A 14,503-nucleotide genomic window follows, 5' to 3' on the forward strand; every position below is an offset into this window, starting at 1 on the left:
TTAGAATATTGAGATTTTGGTAGGCAATCTAATATATTTTTGTACTTAATATAATATATTTTGGTACTCAATTGATATATTTAATTACTAGATCTAATAGGTGCATTACTTGTTTCCAAAGTTTCTCACTTATTAGTTGTAAACTATCTCTATAAATAGAGAACTCACACAGTCATTCTACACACCGAAAGTTACAGTTGATGCTTCCTGTGCTTTTCTTCTCTTCTCCCTCTTTTGACTTGTGTTGACGAGTCTTTCTTCTTTTTCTACTCCTTTCTGTCCCTTCGGAATTAAAAGTGTTCTTCAGACCATAATCCCTCTTCAGTTTAATATCCTTTTAGAGAAGAGAAAGCGGTAGAGTCCTTCGTCGATCAATCCAAAGGTAAGGGTGAGACTAACTTTGCAATTCTATTAAGTATGTAAATCAATGGTTAGGTTTAACATGATGTAGGATGAGTTTTTGAGGAATTGAAAAGTAGGTTAAAATTGTAGAATTAATGAATAAACGGTGGAAACTTGTTAAAAAGATGTAGAAACTGTCCTTAGACCTTAGATAATGATTAAGATGATTTGATGATATTTATAATGTTATATATTTAGATATATATTGCATGAATTATGTTTGATGATTGAGATGTTGATGACGTGTATTTGTAATTGTTATATATGATGATTATCATTATTGATTGATGCTAATTTGTTGTTGTGATGAATATGATTTACTTTAATGATATGATTAATGAGAGAATATTATATACTGTGATTTAATTATTAAATGCATTGCTCGAAATATATTATTGAATGATCAAGATGTTGTTGAAATGAATTGTTATTAAGCTTGATGTGATTTGATTATGCTGCAATTGTTATTTAACTAAGTTGCATGAGTATGAATAAGTTGATGATGAACTCCAAATTATTGGATGTATAAGTGATAAGTTGATTAAGGTGTCTTGTTGGTAGAGTCCATGCATTAGCATTCATTGAGCTTTGTCCTCCGCACGATTAGGAGCTTTGTCCTCCGCACGATAAAAGTATATTAATACTTATGATGACGATTGATACCACATGCATATAAGTGTCTAAGTTGCATTGTCGCATTTGTCGAGTCAAAGTCGTTGTTGATGAATTTTCATCCATGAGTTGTTAAGTTGATGAATTATCATCTATGAGTTGTCGAGTTGTCTTCTACCCATGTGTTGTTAAAGAAGTACCTATGAAGATTATACGATGTTTATGATGTGAATTATATGATACTGATTATAATGTTATGATGTTGTTTAAGATATTGATTATGATATTGTTATGTTGCTATGTTGTTTAAGATATTGATTATGATATTGTTATGTTGTTATGATGTTGTATATAATTGTTACTATTAAGTGATGAATATGTTGTACTATATATGATTAATTATTATTAAGTGAATATTATGTTATGTTGTTGTAAGATGATGCGTATGTTGTGATGTATATAATTGTTATATTAAGTTATGAATATGTTGTACGATATATGATTAATTATTATTAAGTGAATATTATGTTATGTTGTTGTTATATTATTATAAAATGATGAATATGTTGTTGTTGTTATATTATTATAAAATGATGAATATGTTGTTATTTTTATATTATTATAAGAAGATGTTTATGTTATGATGTATATAATTATTATTATTATTAAGTGATGATTATATTGTGTAGTTTAAGTTATTAGTGATGGTGATTACTGTTGGAATAAGCCCTAATAGCCAATCTATATTGATTGGGTTTGGCTTTGTATCATGATATTGATATAAATATATATTGTGAATATATAATAACAAGGCATTTCTTTATTGATTTTGTTTTGTTTCAAAATAATAAAGTCCCTAGAATAGTTAGTCTGTTTAATGGAACATTAAGTATAACTTAATTGTGAGACCCCATTAAACATAAGGAAACTATTCTCAAAGTATCTGTAGTCAAGCTTTGTTGAGAAGTGGGATATCATTAAAGCATAGAGACTACAGACGATTATGTAGGTAGACTGATGATCACATCTCACAGATCATGGATAAAGAGTTATCAAGTCTTCACATAGATATAAATATTAGGAGTAATATTTATATTGGATTGATCCGCCATGAGAATACTACATAGTAAAAGTTATGAAAAGTGTCATAAGATATTCTCATAGTGATAGTGGTGTATTCCACCCTTCGACCTGAAACCACTATGTACCCTAGATGTTGGAGTCGAGTGCTTTGTCACCATTCAAACGTTGTCCGTAACAGGATGACTATAAAGTTGGTTGATGGGTACTCCATGAATCATGCTGAGGGACATGAGTGACCTAGATGGAATTTGCCCCTCCTACATAACAGGAGAAATGTCTACGGGCCCAATATTGAACTAGACAAGGATGACACGGTCTATGCCTTGTGTTCAATATAGACATGAGGGCAAAAGGATAATTATACACATGATCATTATCACAGAAAGGTTTCGTCATATTACATGACATTCTCGTCACTTGGGTAGCAGTGATGTGTTGCTAGATACCGCTCACTGTTTATAATATTAAATATGTGATTTAATATTATTGCCAACGTTACGGGAACCTATAGGGTCACACACAAAGGACAGATAGATGAGAGAAATAAATAAGTAAGACTTATTTATAAAATAATAAGTGAGACTTATTTATAAAATAATAACTGAGACTCATTATTAATTAAATAATTAAATATGATTTTATTATTTAATTTACCAAAAATAGAGAAACCCTAGCCGCCGCTCTCTAAACCTTGTTCTCTCTGAATCTCCGTTGGAATTGGCTAGCACCGATCATCGGAGAAGTTCTGTTCGTGTGGACTGAGTAGAGGCATCGCTGCTTTGCTTTGCTCGTGATCAGAAATATTTCTTCTACAAAGGTTCTGCTCTTCAAGAGGTAAACACATGAATCTTAAAGTGTTTAAGTTTCTATTTGATTTGTGATTAATGATTTAATCAAGATCCGTTTCAATGGGATTTCTTCCGCAAAGAGGATTAAATTTTTGAAAAACCCCTCTTAAAATCCCTTCAATTACATGATGTTATCTAGGAGTTGTTAAATGTACTTGATGATGGTTATGTTAAGTTGATAAGTTGTCTTCTATTCATGAGATGCTTGGTGGAGAAATGTTATTACGAATTAAGATGTTGTTATGTCGTATATGAATTAAGATTAAGATGTTGTTATGTCGTATATGAATTAAGATTAAGATGTTGTTATGTTGAATATGAACTATGAGTATGATGTGATGATCTATGTTGTTATGGTTTGGGTAATACGTGTTATATATGATGATGTTATAATGTGATGAATATGAAGTAAATGATAATAAGAAGTTGGTTGGACTATTAAGAATTATACATGAAGAATTATTATTACTAATAGATGAAGTTATTTGTGTTGTTAAATATAATTATTGAATTATATGCTTGATATTATTGTTTTGTGAAATCTCACCCCTTTTGCTTGGAAATGTTGCTCCTCGTATGAGTAACTTGCAGGTGATCGAGTTTAAGTTGCTGTTAGATTGCTGTTGTGTGTGGATTAGCTCTCATGTGTGTCTTTAGGTGCTCTGATACGTAACGGGATGAGAATTTTATTGTTGTCTTTCTATTCCTTACGTATTGTTTTAAGAAGAATTATGACTATGGTTTTAGATTTGATTATATGAGAAATTTATGAAGAGGCCTTCGTGCCAAAGACTGTTTAGTTATTGAATAAATTCCGCTGCGAAGTATTAAAGATTTTGTTATTGAATTTTAAAGGATAAATAGTTATTTATTCAGTTTATGATTTTAAGAAAAGAACTGTAGCATTCCGTTTACGTGAATAACTTTGATTATTAAATGGAATTTTTATGTTGGGAAAACAGGGTGTTACAATGAGGGCTTGATGCCCTGGTTGGTACCACATGCATGATTAAGAAGTTGAAGTTGCATTGTCGAGTCGAAGTCGTTGATGTCGCATCGTCGTTGTCATTTTTCAATGAGTTATTAATGAATTACTATATGAAGAATTATTACTATTAATTGATGATGTTTAAGTTGTTAAATGCATTTGATGAATTCTATGCTTATTATTATTGAATGTGAAAGCTCACTCCTTCTGTTTGAATGTTGCCTCGACATGGGTAACATGCAGATTAATCAAGGATAGCTGTTGAAGTGAGTTGACTCTCTCATGTGTCGTCTTAGGGTCGCTCTGATACGTAACAGGATGGAGATCTTGTTTGTTTTCCATGTGTTACGTATTTATTATGATTTTATGTTGAAGAGTTGTCTAAATTGAATTTTAATAAGTTGTTTAAGTTGAGACCATTGTGCCAACACAATGATGAATTTAAATGTTTTCCGCTGCATTAAAATTTAAATTGATCACATGAGATGATTGAAATAAATAGTCATTTTACTATGTTTATACTTGAAAGAAGTACAGCATCCTGTTTTAGTTGTTTACTCTGATTCATGCAAAAAATTTCAAGTTGGAAAAACGGGGTGTTACAAATACTATTGAAGGCTAGTGAAGTATCAGAATAGTTCAGTTGGCAGAGACTATAAATTGTAATATGCAGAGGTCGAGATTCGAACTCCGAACACCTTACTTATTCACCTTAAAAGGTGAATTCTAGCTATTAAACTACTTGAACAAAAAAAAGTTTGTGTGTGCAAGCGATATTGTTAAGATTAAAAAAAAAAACAGCGAACAAAATAAATTGACTAAAATTATGACAAAAATTCGGCTTAAGTATGGATACGAACGAATGAAAAGATAATAGTTTGGTGTGCCTAAATTATGACAGAAACTATGAACTAAATTATATTAAAAAGAAAAAATAACATTGTTCAACTTTTGCCAAATAAAAAATAAAAAATAAAGATATAATATGTCATAGGAAAACTCCGACTTTTGCCAAATACTTACCATTTATATGGGCCTAATAGTTATTTTGAAATTAAACAACCAATTTATTATTACATAAATATAGAAAAACAGTTTATTATCCTCTCTTATGTCATAAATATAGGAAAACAATTTGTCTCCTCTCTTATTTGATAGAATATAATAAAACAGTCTATTATTATCTCTTAATCTCTTAATCTAACTAATTTACATATAAAATAAAATGAAAAATATTTATCTGCTACTCCTAAAAAAAATCAATGTTCAATAAAATTTTATAATTAATCTCGGTAAAACTCCTAATCGTGTTAGTTACATGGGTCTGATAGTTATTTTACAAATAAAAAAGCAATTTGTTAGGGCATAAACTATTAAAAGACCCACTTATTTCCACATGTCGCGTAACATTGTGGTAATTATATAAAAATATTATATCGGTAATATTGTAAAATGTTTAAAGACGACAAATAAAAATCATTTCATTAATGTAATGTTTATATTAAATAGTTTTTTCTTTTATATGCACAAATCCGTTAATATTTGCATCACACTCGTTGCATACATTATTTGCTTATATCTGTGAAAACATTTTTTTGATGGGCGGATGAAAAATTTTATGATACTGATATGAGAAAGTCAATATGATAAAGTTTCGAAAACTAATAACTATTTTTAAAATATAAACATTAATGTAGTATTTCTATTAAAAAGGATTAAGAGGATAATCAAATATGAGAATAAATCGTTTTGCTATATTTATATCATAAGAGAAGAAAATAACCCATCCTCCTATCATTTATGCCATATTACATTGTTTTTATATGCTTGGTTTTTTATTTGCAAAATGATCATTTGGCCCATAAAATTAAGAAGATTACAAGCTTAACTGAGGTTAATTATGAAATTTTGTTGGAGATATATTTTCCTATAGTAGTACTAGTAGATATAGGAAAATAGTTTGTACTCCCACTACAAAAAATTTGACATAGAATGACAGCGAAGTTCTGTAGGTAAGGGTGAAAAACTGCAGGTGTAGCCCATAAAACCTATTCCAACAGGCGTATTACTCCACCCTTTTAATTTTGCAATACCAACAACAATATTTGGCTATACCAATGGCAAGTCATTGTCACAAAAGCATATAGCGATGGTAATTCATGAAAGTGGTGAGATGATAACTCTCTTACTTGAAATGCTAACGAGTTACATGTTTTCTTAGGTGGTTTCAAAGTTAAGGGGCCCCAAATTTGGAAAAAAAAAAAAGTTTATTTATGGACAAAATCCGTCACTAAATGGTTATTGTCCGTAGGTAAAAGACTAAAATATAAAATTTCGTTGTCAATTATACATGGTCCATAGGTAAATGTCTAATGTACCTATAGGTTGTCAATTATACATAGTCAGTAGTTAAATGTCTAATGTACCTATAGGTAAAGGTAATGCCTGAATTGTAACTCGTATATTTAAACTGAGCCTCCCATTTGATTGGACTGGCCCTAATTGGAGCCTCTGGTTGCAGTGGTTTATTATATATTAAGTAGCGGAGGTTTTATAAATCTCAATTTTTAAAATAACACATTTGGCCCCCTACTTCACTCTCTTTTGTAAATGTGGCCTTGGTTGGGTGCCGAAATCACCGGTTTTTGAAAGTTGGGGAACTAAATTACAATTTAGCCAAATAATAAAATAGAAATGTGGCATCTGAGTCATGAAATTTGTGAATATAATTATTTCACACTGCAACGACCACAATTTGCATCGTAGATACCGCAATGATCACAACCACACACCCATCACAAATACAAGTTGTGATACCATTTAGCCCAAAATATACCAAGACAAAAAAAAAAAAACATGCAAAAAGCAAATAATAACATAAAATAAAAAATTAACAACAAAATGAAATTTTATTGATGAAAAACATAGGAAAATACAAGTGATATTGGATCCAAACGAAAGTAAAAAAGAGCACAATTGTAGACCAAACATTAATTCAGCAGCATGCAAGAGACATTAACTCAAACATGGTTCGCGTATAGGTCATACAAACTGCTTACTAGCAGATTCTTTATTTATATATTGTAGATAATTATCATAAGCTCCATGCATGCATTAGTTATCATATAGCCTGCAACTTGTCTGATGCACTGCTTGCAGTTGTTTTCAAGTCTGAAGTGGTCAATGACCATGAATGGATGTCGTGTGCAAAACCAGTTATTGAAGCACCAGATAGACCAAACCTAACCTTGTTGGGGAGCACTGTTTTCAAATCAACTATTTGAGCAATGGTGGAAAATTTTCCATTGGCATAAGTGACAACAACACTCAATGTGTTTGAGGAAGAGTCATAAGCTATGCTTACTTTAGTCAATGATCCACTCGCAAATTGCCAATTCACGGTCTTGAGAGAAATTAAAGAGTTGACATCGATTCCAATATGTCTCGTATTGGGATCAAAACTATTGGGATAAAGGTCAAACTCTACACCAACAAATTGATTGTAAGAACTTTTTGAATCAACTACTCCAAGATGTAGACTTTCTGAGTTGGGTGGAATCACAGTGTCTTGTGGTGCAATAAAGAAGACCAATCCATCGGTGGGAACACCATAACCTCCGGTGCCCTCTATTAGGAAAGAAAAGGAAGTGACAAAGCTAGCAACATTTCCGGCAGTGTCCCAAAGGGACACAGGTGGGGTTAAGATACGACCAGTACTTGGTATAGTTGTACCATAAGGAAGTTTGATACGCTTAGTCAGTGCGATGACCCCATTGTTTAACGTCTTAGCATCTCCTTGGAAGGTTATACCAGAAGGAAATGTCTGAGCATTAGGAGTGAACTTGGTGAAATTGAAGGAAAGGGCTTGTACTGAGTTTATATTTGTTGCTAGCAAAAGAAAGAAAGTTGTGTATATCATGCCTAAAACAAGTTCTTGAGTTGGAAGATTTGTGCGGTAAAAAGCCATGGTACTGTAAAATTTGATACCAAGTTATGAGTGAGTATTGTAAGTTGACAAACACACACATATATAGACACAAATTTAGATGATCTTATTTACACACTCCCCCGAAAAAATGAACATATTACTTAACTATTATTTTTTGAGTATTGATACATAGACCACCTTAGGTGGCATGTACCACTTGTCCACCCACATACAATTTTGACAAGTGTCTTTGTGGTCCCCCACACGCAAAAAAATACTCATATGTATTGTCTCTCACATACTCTCACATGGAGTGGTAGAATGTGTGTATGAAAAAAAGTGTGTGCATGAAACATTATTCTTCTTTTCTGTGTATCAATATGTCCAAATCCTTTTGTCCACATAAAAAAATATGGGTTTTTTCTAACGAGTTTAAGGATTCTTAACTAAGGAAATGTTTATAAAAAAAGTTAAATAATAATTTACTATTTAAAGGTAGTTAAGGAGTGTCCTAAAGGCAAAATATTTGATAGACACTGCATGGGGTTCGAACCCTTGACACCCCACTTCTCCACATTTAAAATGTGCGAGCTCCGGTCTGAACTACTAGACCAAAAACAAAAAACAAAAGATTTTATATTTTATATTTGCATTTTGTGCCAAGTTGCCAAGACGATGAAATGGAGATAAAACTAAGCAAGAATCAAGGCCACTAAGACACATGCCACAAACGTGTAACAAGGAAAACAAAAAAATAAACGTCCCACTCCAAGTGTACATAAACGTTTAATGAGCTTTCTGACATTTCTTAAAAATGAGTTTTATGACATTGAACCGATGGAAACATTTATATATTTTTTATTAGTAATTTTGAAAATTTGCGCGTTTTAAATTTTTCTATCATATGTAAATTTGGCCATGTTAAAAACTTTAAAATTGTAATTTTGCATTGAAACTTGTATGTTTTATATTTAATAAATAAGTTTTTAATAATTAATTGTAATTTTTCAATAAAAAAGCCTTATTACTTTTAGTTGTTTTAACATGTGCAATGTTGCACATGTTAAATAAACTTTTTTGATTAAAACAATCATACGAGCAAGGCTTCTTGCATTTAATGCCATGTTGGCAGCAAAGGAGATAAATCTAAGACACAAACAACAAATTCAAAAAACATAGGTATGGGCAGCTTCATCTTGTGGGATAACCAAAACATACAAAGAAATGTAGGATAACCAAAAATATAACTTGTGAACCAAAATATACAAAGATACGTTACTGTTGTAATACAAATCAAAGCAAAATAGAGAAAATAAGAACACATGTGAGAATGAAAGAAAATTGTTCCAAAAATTGTCACAAGATAAGCGTTCAAATATTATTTCTCTAGTAAATAATCATACCGCAAGACATGAGCAATAATCTATTCAAACATTTTTAATGAGTTTTGTGACATTGAATTGATTGAAGTTTTTTATATTTTGGAAAATGCTAAAGAGTACTCTTAAGACATTGGTTAAAAGGATAAAAATAGAAATATTACATCGAAAAATGGTGAAAAGCGTTGAATTTAACTTTTGAAAAAAATAAAATATTGTTGAATCTAATGCAAACCTACTACTCCCTCCCTTGTATAATAAGTGAGCAATTTGCAAAAAAAATATATTTTCCCAAAAAAATTGATCCATTTCACTTTTCAATACAATATTAATTATTTTTTCCAACTATAACTATAAGTAATTCTACTTTTACCACTCTCAATTCAATATATTTTACTCTGCATTTAAGGTAAGGAGGAATGCACCAATACTTAACCAAAACACTCAAAATTATATTTCTCTCTCTTTCATTGATATACTTTATCTTAATATGTGTGATTTTAGCAAAAGACTCACTTATAATAGTATGGAGGAAGTATATTTTTGTTTTCTTAAATAGTATTTAAAGACACTTGTTAACATAATCCTTATATTTTTTATTAAAAAACATCATACGCGCAAGTTGCCATCAGAGGAGATATGTAAGACAAAACAAAGACACAAACAACAAAGCAAAGCATATGCCACAAAACAAAACAAAAAAACATATATAAAAACGTTTTTAATGAGTAACCATAGACGTTTATAATTTTCGTTTCATAGTTGTTTCAACTTTCAAGTGGTCATAAGTGTAACACCCCGTTTTTCCAACTTAAAAATTTCACATATAAATCAGAGTATCTCAACATAAACGGAATGTCACACTTCTTTTCAAAAATCGTAAATGGAATAAATAACTATTTATCCTTCATAAATCAATAACATAATATTTAATACTTCGCAGCGGAATTTATTCAACATCTAAAATAGTCTTTAGCACGAAGGCCTCATTAAAACATCTCTTAAAAATCCAAATTAAATCATAGTCATGTAAAAACATAAGCAATACGTAAAGGAATAGAAAATAGCCACAACAAAATCTCTTCCCGTTACGTATCAGAGCACCTAAGACACACGAGAGGGAAACCTCACATGACATCAACTATTCTTGGTTACCTGCAAGTTACCCATGGTGGGCAACATTTAGAAGGGGTGAGATTTCACAAAACAATAATATTAAACATATAATTCAATAATTATATTTAACAACATGAAAACATCATAATATTCATCATAGATAATAATATATCATATATCACATCATTAATAGTTCAAATAAAGAATCACAGCTTAAACAACTTGACAACTTAACACTTTTGACTCGACAAATGCGACTCCAACTCGACTATGCAACTTAGACCTCTTATATGCATGTGGTACCAATACAGAGCATCAAGCCCCCATCGCTATTTGAGTATTAATATACTCCAGAGCATCAAGCCCCTATCGCTATTTGAGTATTAATATACTCTAGAGCATCAAGCCCCTATCGCTGAAATGCTAATGCATGGACTCGACTTCTTAAACATCTTAAATCGACAACCTCTTATATAATCCAATAATTTGGAACCTCATCATCTTAATCAACTTAGACCGACTCATGCAGCTTAGTTAAATAACAACAGCGACACAGTAGTATACAAAAACAACATGACATAATAATATCAAATGCAAGTCAATCAATGTCTCAATTATTCACAGATAATCTAATTAATGCATATACAATTATATCACAATATAAACAACATCAAATGATAATCAACATCTTAAAACATCATATATACATATAAAACTTCATTAATCATGGACAATATCGTATTCACAAACATATACATACATATACTAATTCATCAATCATAATCAATTATTCACTGTGACCTATGTTCCGTAATTTCACCATAACTCAAGTTCTATAAATCCTTTTGAAGTCAAACCAACGGCATTAGAAAGCTAACTTCCATATCTACAACTTTCGTGTTTACACCTAAGACCAATTATGTACCAATCAATACCAGTTTTCATTTCAAATTCGGACAAAGTTGTGCTGAAATTCATAAAAATACACTGTGACCTACGTGCAGTAACTTGACCATAACTCAAGTTCTATAAATCGTTTTGACGTCAGACCAACGGCATTAGAAAGCTAACATCTATACCTACAACTTTTGTGTTTACACCTAAGACCAATTCTATATCGATCAATACCAGTTTTTATTTCAAATTCGGGGAAGAGATGAAAAGAAAAATCAGAAAAAGCAACCTATATTATTCAACTTCACTTTCATTCAAAATCATCACAATCATCACTCTTAACCCTAATTCTCCAACCTTTCTAATTCAATCCTACACTTGCTAAATACAATCATCAGAATTACATAGATTAATAGAATTGTAAGTTAGTCTCACCCTTACCTTATAACTCAAAATCGCAGCACTCCTAGGTCTCTTGCTCTTCTCTTGGCTTTTTCTCCCTTTTCTCCAAAATTGATCGTACATTATGTTTTTTTTAAACTAGGTTTCTCCTATTTATAACCCTTTTTCTATGTTATCTTATTTCTCTTTCTCCCCCAAAACTCTCTAAAATCTCATAACAAACTCTCAACTCAATCTTATTTCTATTTTCAAATCTTATTCTATTAAATAACAACATAAGCCACTTAATAAATCACATAATCAAATAAATATATTTTAAACTCTTCTTAATAAATTTTAGACTCAATTAAATAAATCAAATAATTCAAAGAGGGTGTTACAATAAGTATGAGAGTGTGCACGCTATATTGTGAAGATTCGGGAAAAATAAATAGAATTTTATTTCATAGTTGTTTCAACTTTTAAGTGGTCATATAAATATATGGAATTTTATTTTATTCCTCATAAAAAAAATGTTACACGGTTGTTTCCGGTAAAAATAAAAAATAAAAAAATTCAGCATGCAGTTTAGTCTCTACTAAATTAAAATTTATTTAATTACGCTTAAACTTATAAATTTTTAAATGATTTTTTACTTGTTAAATAAAATGGCTTAATTAAAATTAAATTAAAATTTATTCAATTATGTTTAAACTTATAAATTTTTAAATGATTTTTTACTTGTTAAATAAAATGGCTTAAGTGTATATGGGCCAGGGATGGATCCAAACATAATAGTTTGGTGTAATTAAATTATGCACTAAATTACATTAAAAAAATAGCACTATTTGTCCTAAGAAAGCACAAGAAAATTAAAAGATAATATGACATCAGAAAACTCTTAGTTTTGCCAAATATTTACTATTTTTGTTAATGTTTTTTCTAACAAAACAAAATGAAATATATTACTAAAGATAAAACGCTATGCCTATCATAGGATGTACCAGAGTAGAACACCAAAGTTTAGGAAACGGTTACAATTCAGAATGAAAACAACAAAAGGGAAAAGGAAACTATTAGTCAATGCTCAAACAAGATAAATGACTAAGCAATCAGCTATGGTAACCAAAAGCAAAACTAACATTTTTTGTCTTCAGCCACTAATAAGAGAGTAACTTAATGTTGTCCAAATGCTGATAAATTGAATCTTCCTTATTTTATATTTATTTTTTAAGAAACTAAATTAAATAGCTCATTCAAATTGGCACCGAGGAGAATTGAACCTGAAACTTTGAGGAGGAGCACACTCCCAGATCTCAAGTCAATCTTACTTATTTCTAAAATTGAAAATATATAATTATTTCAAATGAATACATATTACTTAATTATTATTATTTTTCTTCGATGTGTCTAAATCTTTGTGTTCATATATATAAAAATATTTGACTGTAACTTATACACCTAGCTAACACTTTAAGAGAGAGAAATAGAGAGAGTCACGTCAATGTGTCATCATAGTCGGATTAACAAACAAATCTAAACGTTTAAAGTTAAATTTAAAATGATACCTTTTAAAAATTAACAACAAAATTTGGCATCTATAAATAATTTTTACATTAAAAGACAACATGAAAGTAAATACCTTCACAAATTAACTTTTAGTAAATCAATTCGTAACAAAATGAATGAGTAAAGTTTATTAAATAAATTCAAATAATAAATTTTAGACATAAACAAATATGACGCTTTTGATCCTTAAGGTGGGCGCCTCCTATTTGTCAAAAACAAACCACAAGCCCACCGGAAGGAAAACGACCCGTCCGACTGTAAGGATGCAGTAAATAGAGATATGTTATTGAATCGTCTATTTTTTGCGACAACTTATAGGATAATCAAATTATACAAAATATAGGTATTAATATAAAAACTAAAGCAATAGAGAGAGAAATTACGTACACAATGTGAATATGAGAATTTTTTTTTTCTTTCAAAACTTGTCATAAAATGATTGTTCAAATACCATTTTTTGAGTAAATAATCATACTCAAAAGACTTTAGTGATACTTTATTCAAACGATTTTAATAAATTTTGTGACATTGTACTGATCGAAAGATTTATATTTTTTAATTAAAAAATCATACGTGCAAGATACAAGTTCTTGCATTTTGTGTGAAGTTGCCAAGTTGAGGCAAAGGAGATACTCCCTTCGGAATGAAATATAACCAAAAGTAATATTTGAAAGGTCAATGTGTGTGGCTAAAAATGTAGCCCACGTACATCAAATTTTCATCTATCATTTTTGTTTATATTTCATTCTAGATGGAGTACAATTTTGCACCACAATTAGAATAAAGGTTACCAACATAAAGATCTAGCAGAAAAAGAAGAAAAGAAATAGACAACAATACGAACTAAACCGCAAACCAATAAAACACAGTAACTAAATACACCCCTACTTCAAAGTCGAAGTAATTAGAGAAATGTTATTTGAACAACCATTTTCTGGAGAACTTGTGTTAATTATAACCAAAATATACAAAGAAATTTATGTATTGAGATAAAAATCAAAGCAATAGAGAGAGAAAGTAAGAACACAATATGAGTAAGAGAGATAAAATTATTTCAAAAGTCACCAAAAAATGATTATTTAAATATCATTTCTAAATAATCATACTCGCAAGACACTAGTAATACTTTATTCAAATGTTTTTAATGAATTTTGTGACATTGAACTGATTGAAAGAGTATATATTTTTTATTAAAAAGATATATAATACTCATTCAACAATTTCTCGAGTAAAATATTATCATACTTACAAGACATGAGTTCTTGCATTTTGTGCCAAGGTGCCAAGATGAATAAAATGAGAT

General features: G+C 30.1%; 1 protein-coding gene across 1 annotated transcript; it reads right to left on the bottom strand.

Annotated features, from left to right (window-relative positions):
• Positions 1-6,845: 6,845 nt before the first annotated feature.
• Positions 6,846-7,948, bottom strand: LOC11443774 (nodule lectin). The gene has a single exon (XM_003599015.3). It carries the CDS (start codon positions 7,898-7,900, stop codon positions 7,055-7,057), a length of 846 nt encoding a protein of 281 aa, XP_003599063.1. The 5' UTR covers positions 7,901-7,948; the 3' UTR covers positions 6,846-7,054.
• Positions 7,949-14,503: the final 6,555 nt, after the last annotated feature.

Source organism: Medicago truncatula, chromosome 3 (assembly GCF_003473485.1).
Source record: "Medicago truncatula cultivar Jemalong A17 chromosome 3, MtrunA17r5.0-ANR, whole genome shotgun sequence".
Taxonomy (NCBI): Eukaryota; Viridiplantae; Streptophyta; class Magnoliopsida; order Fabales; family Fabaceae; genus Medicago; species Medicago truncatula.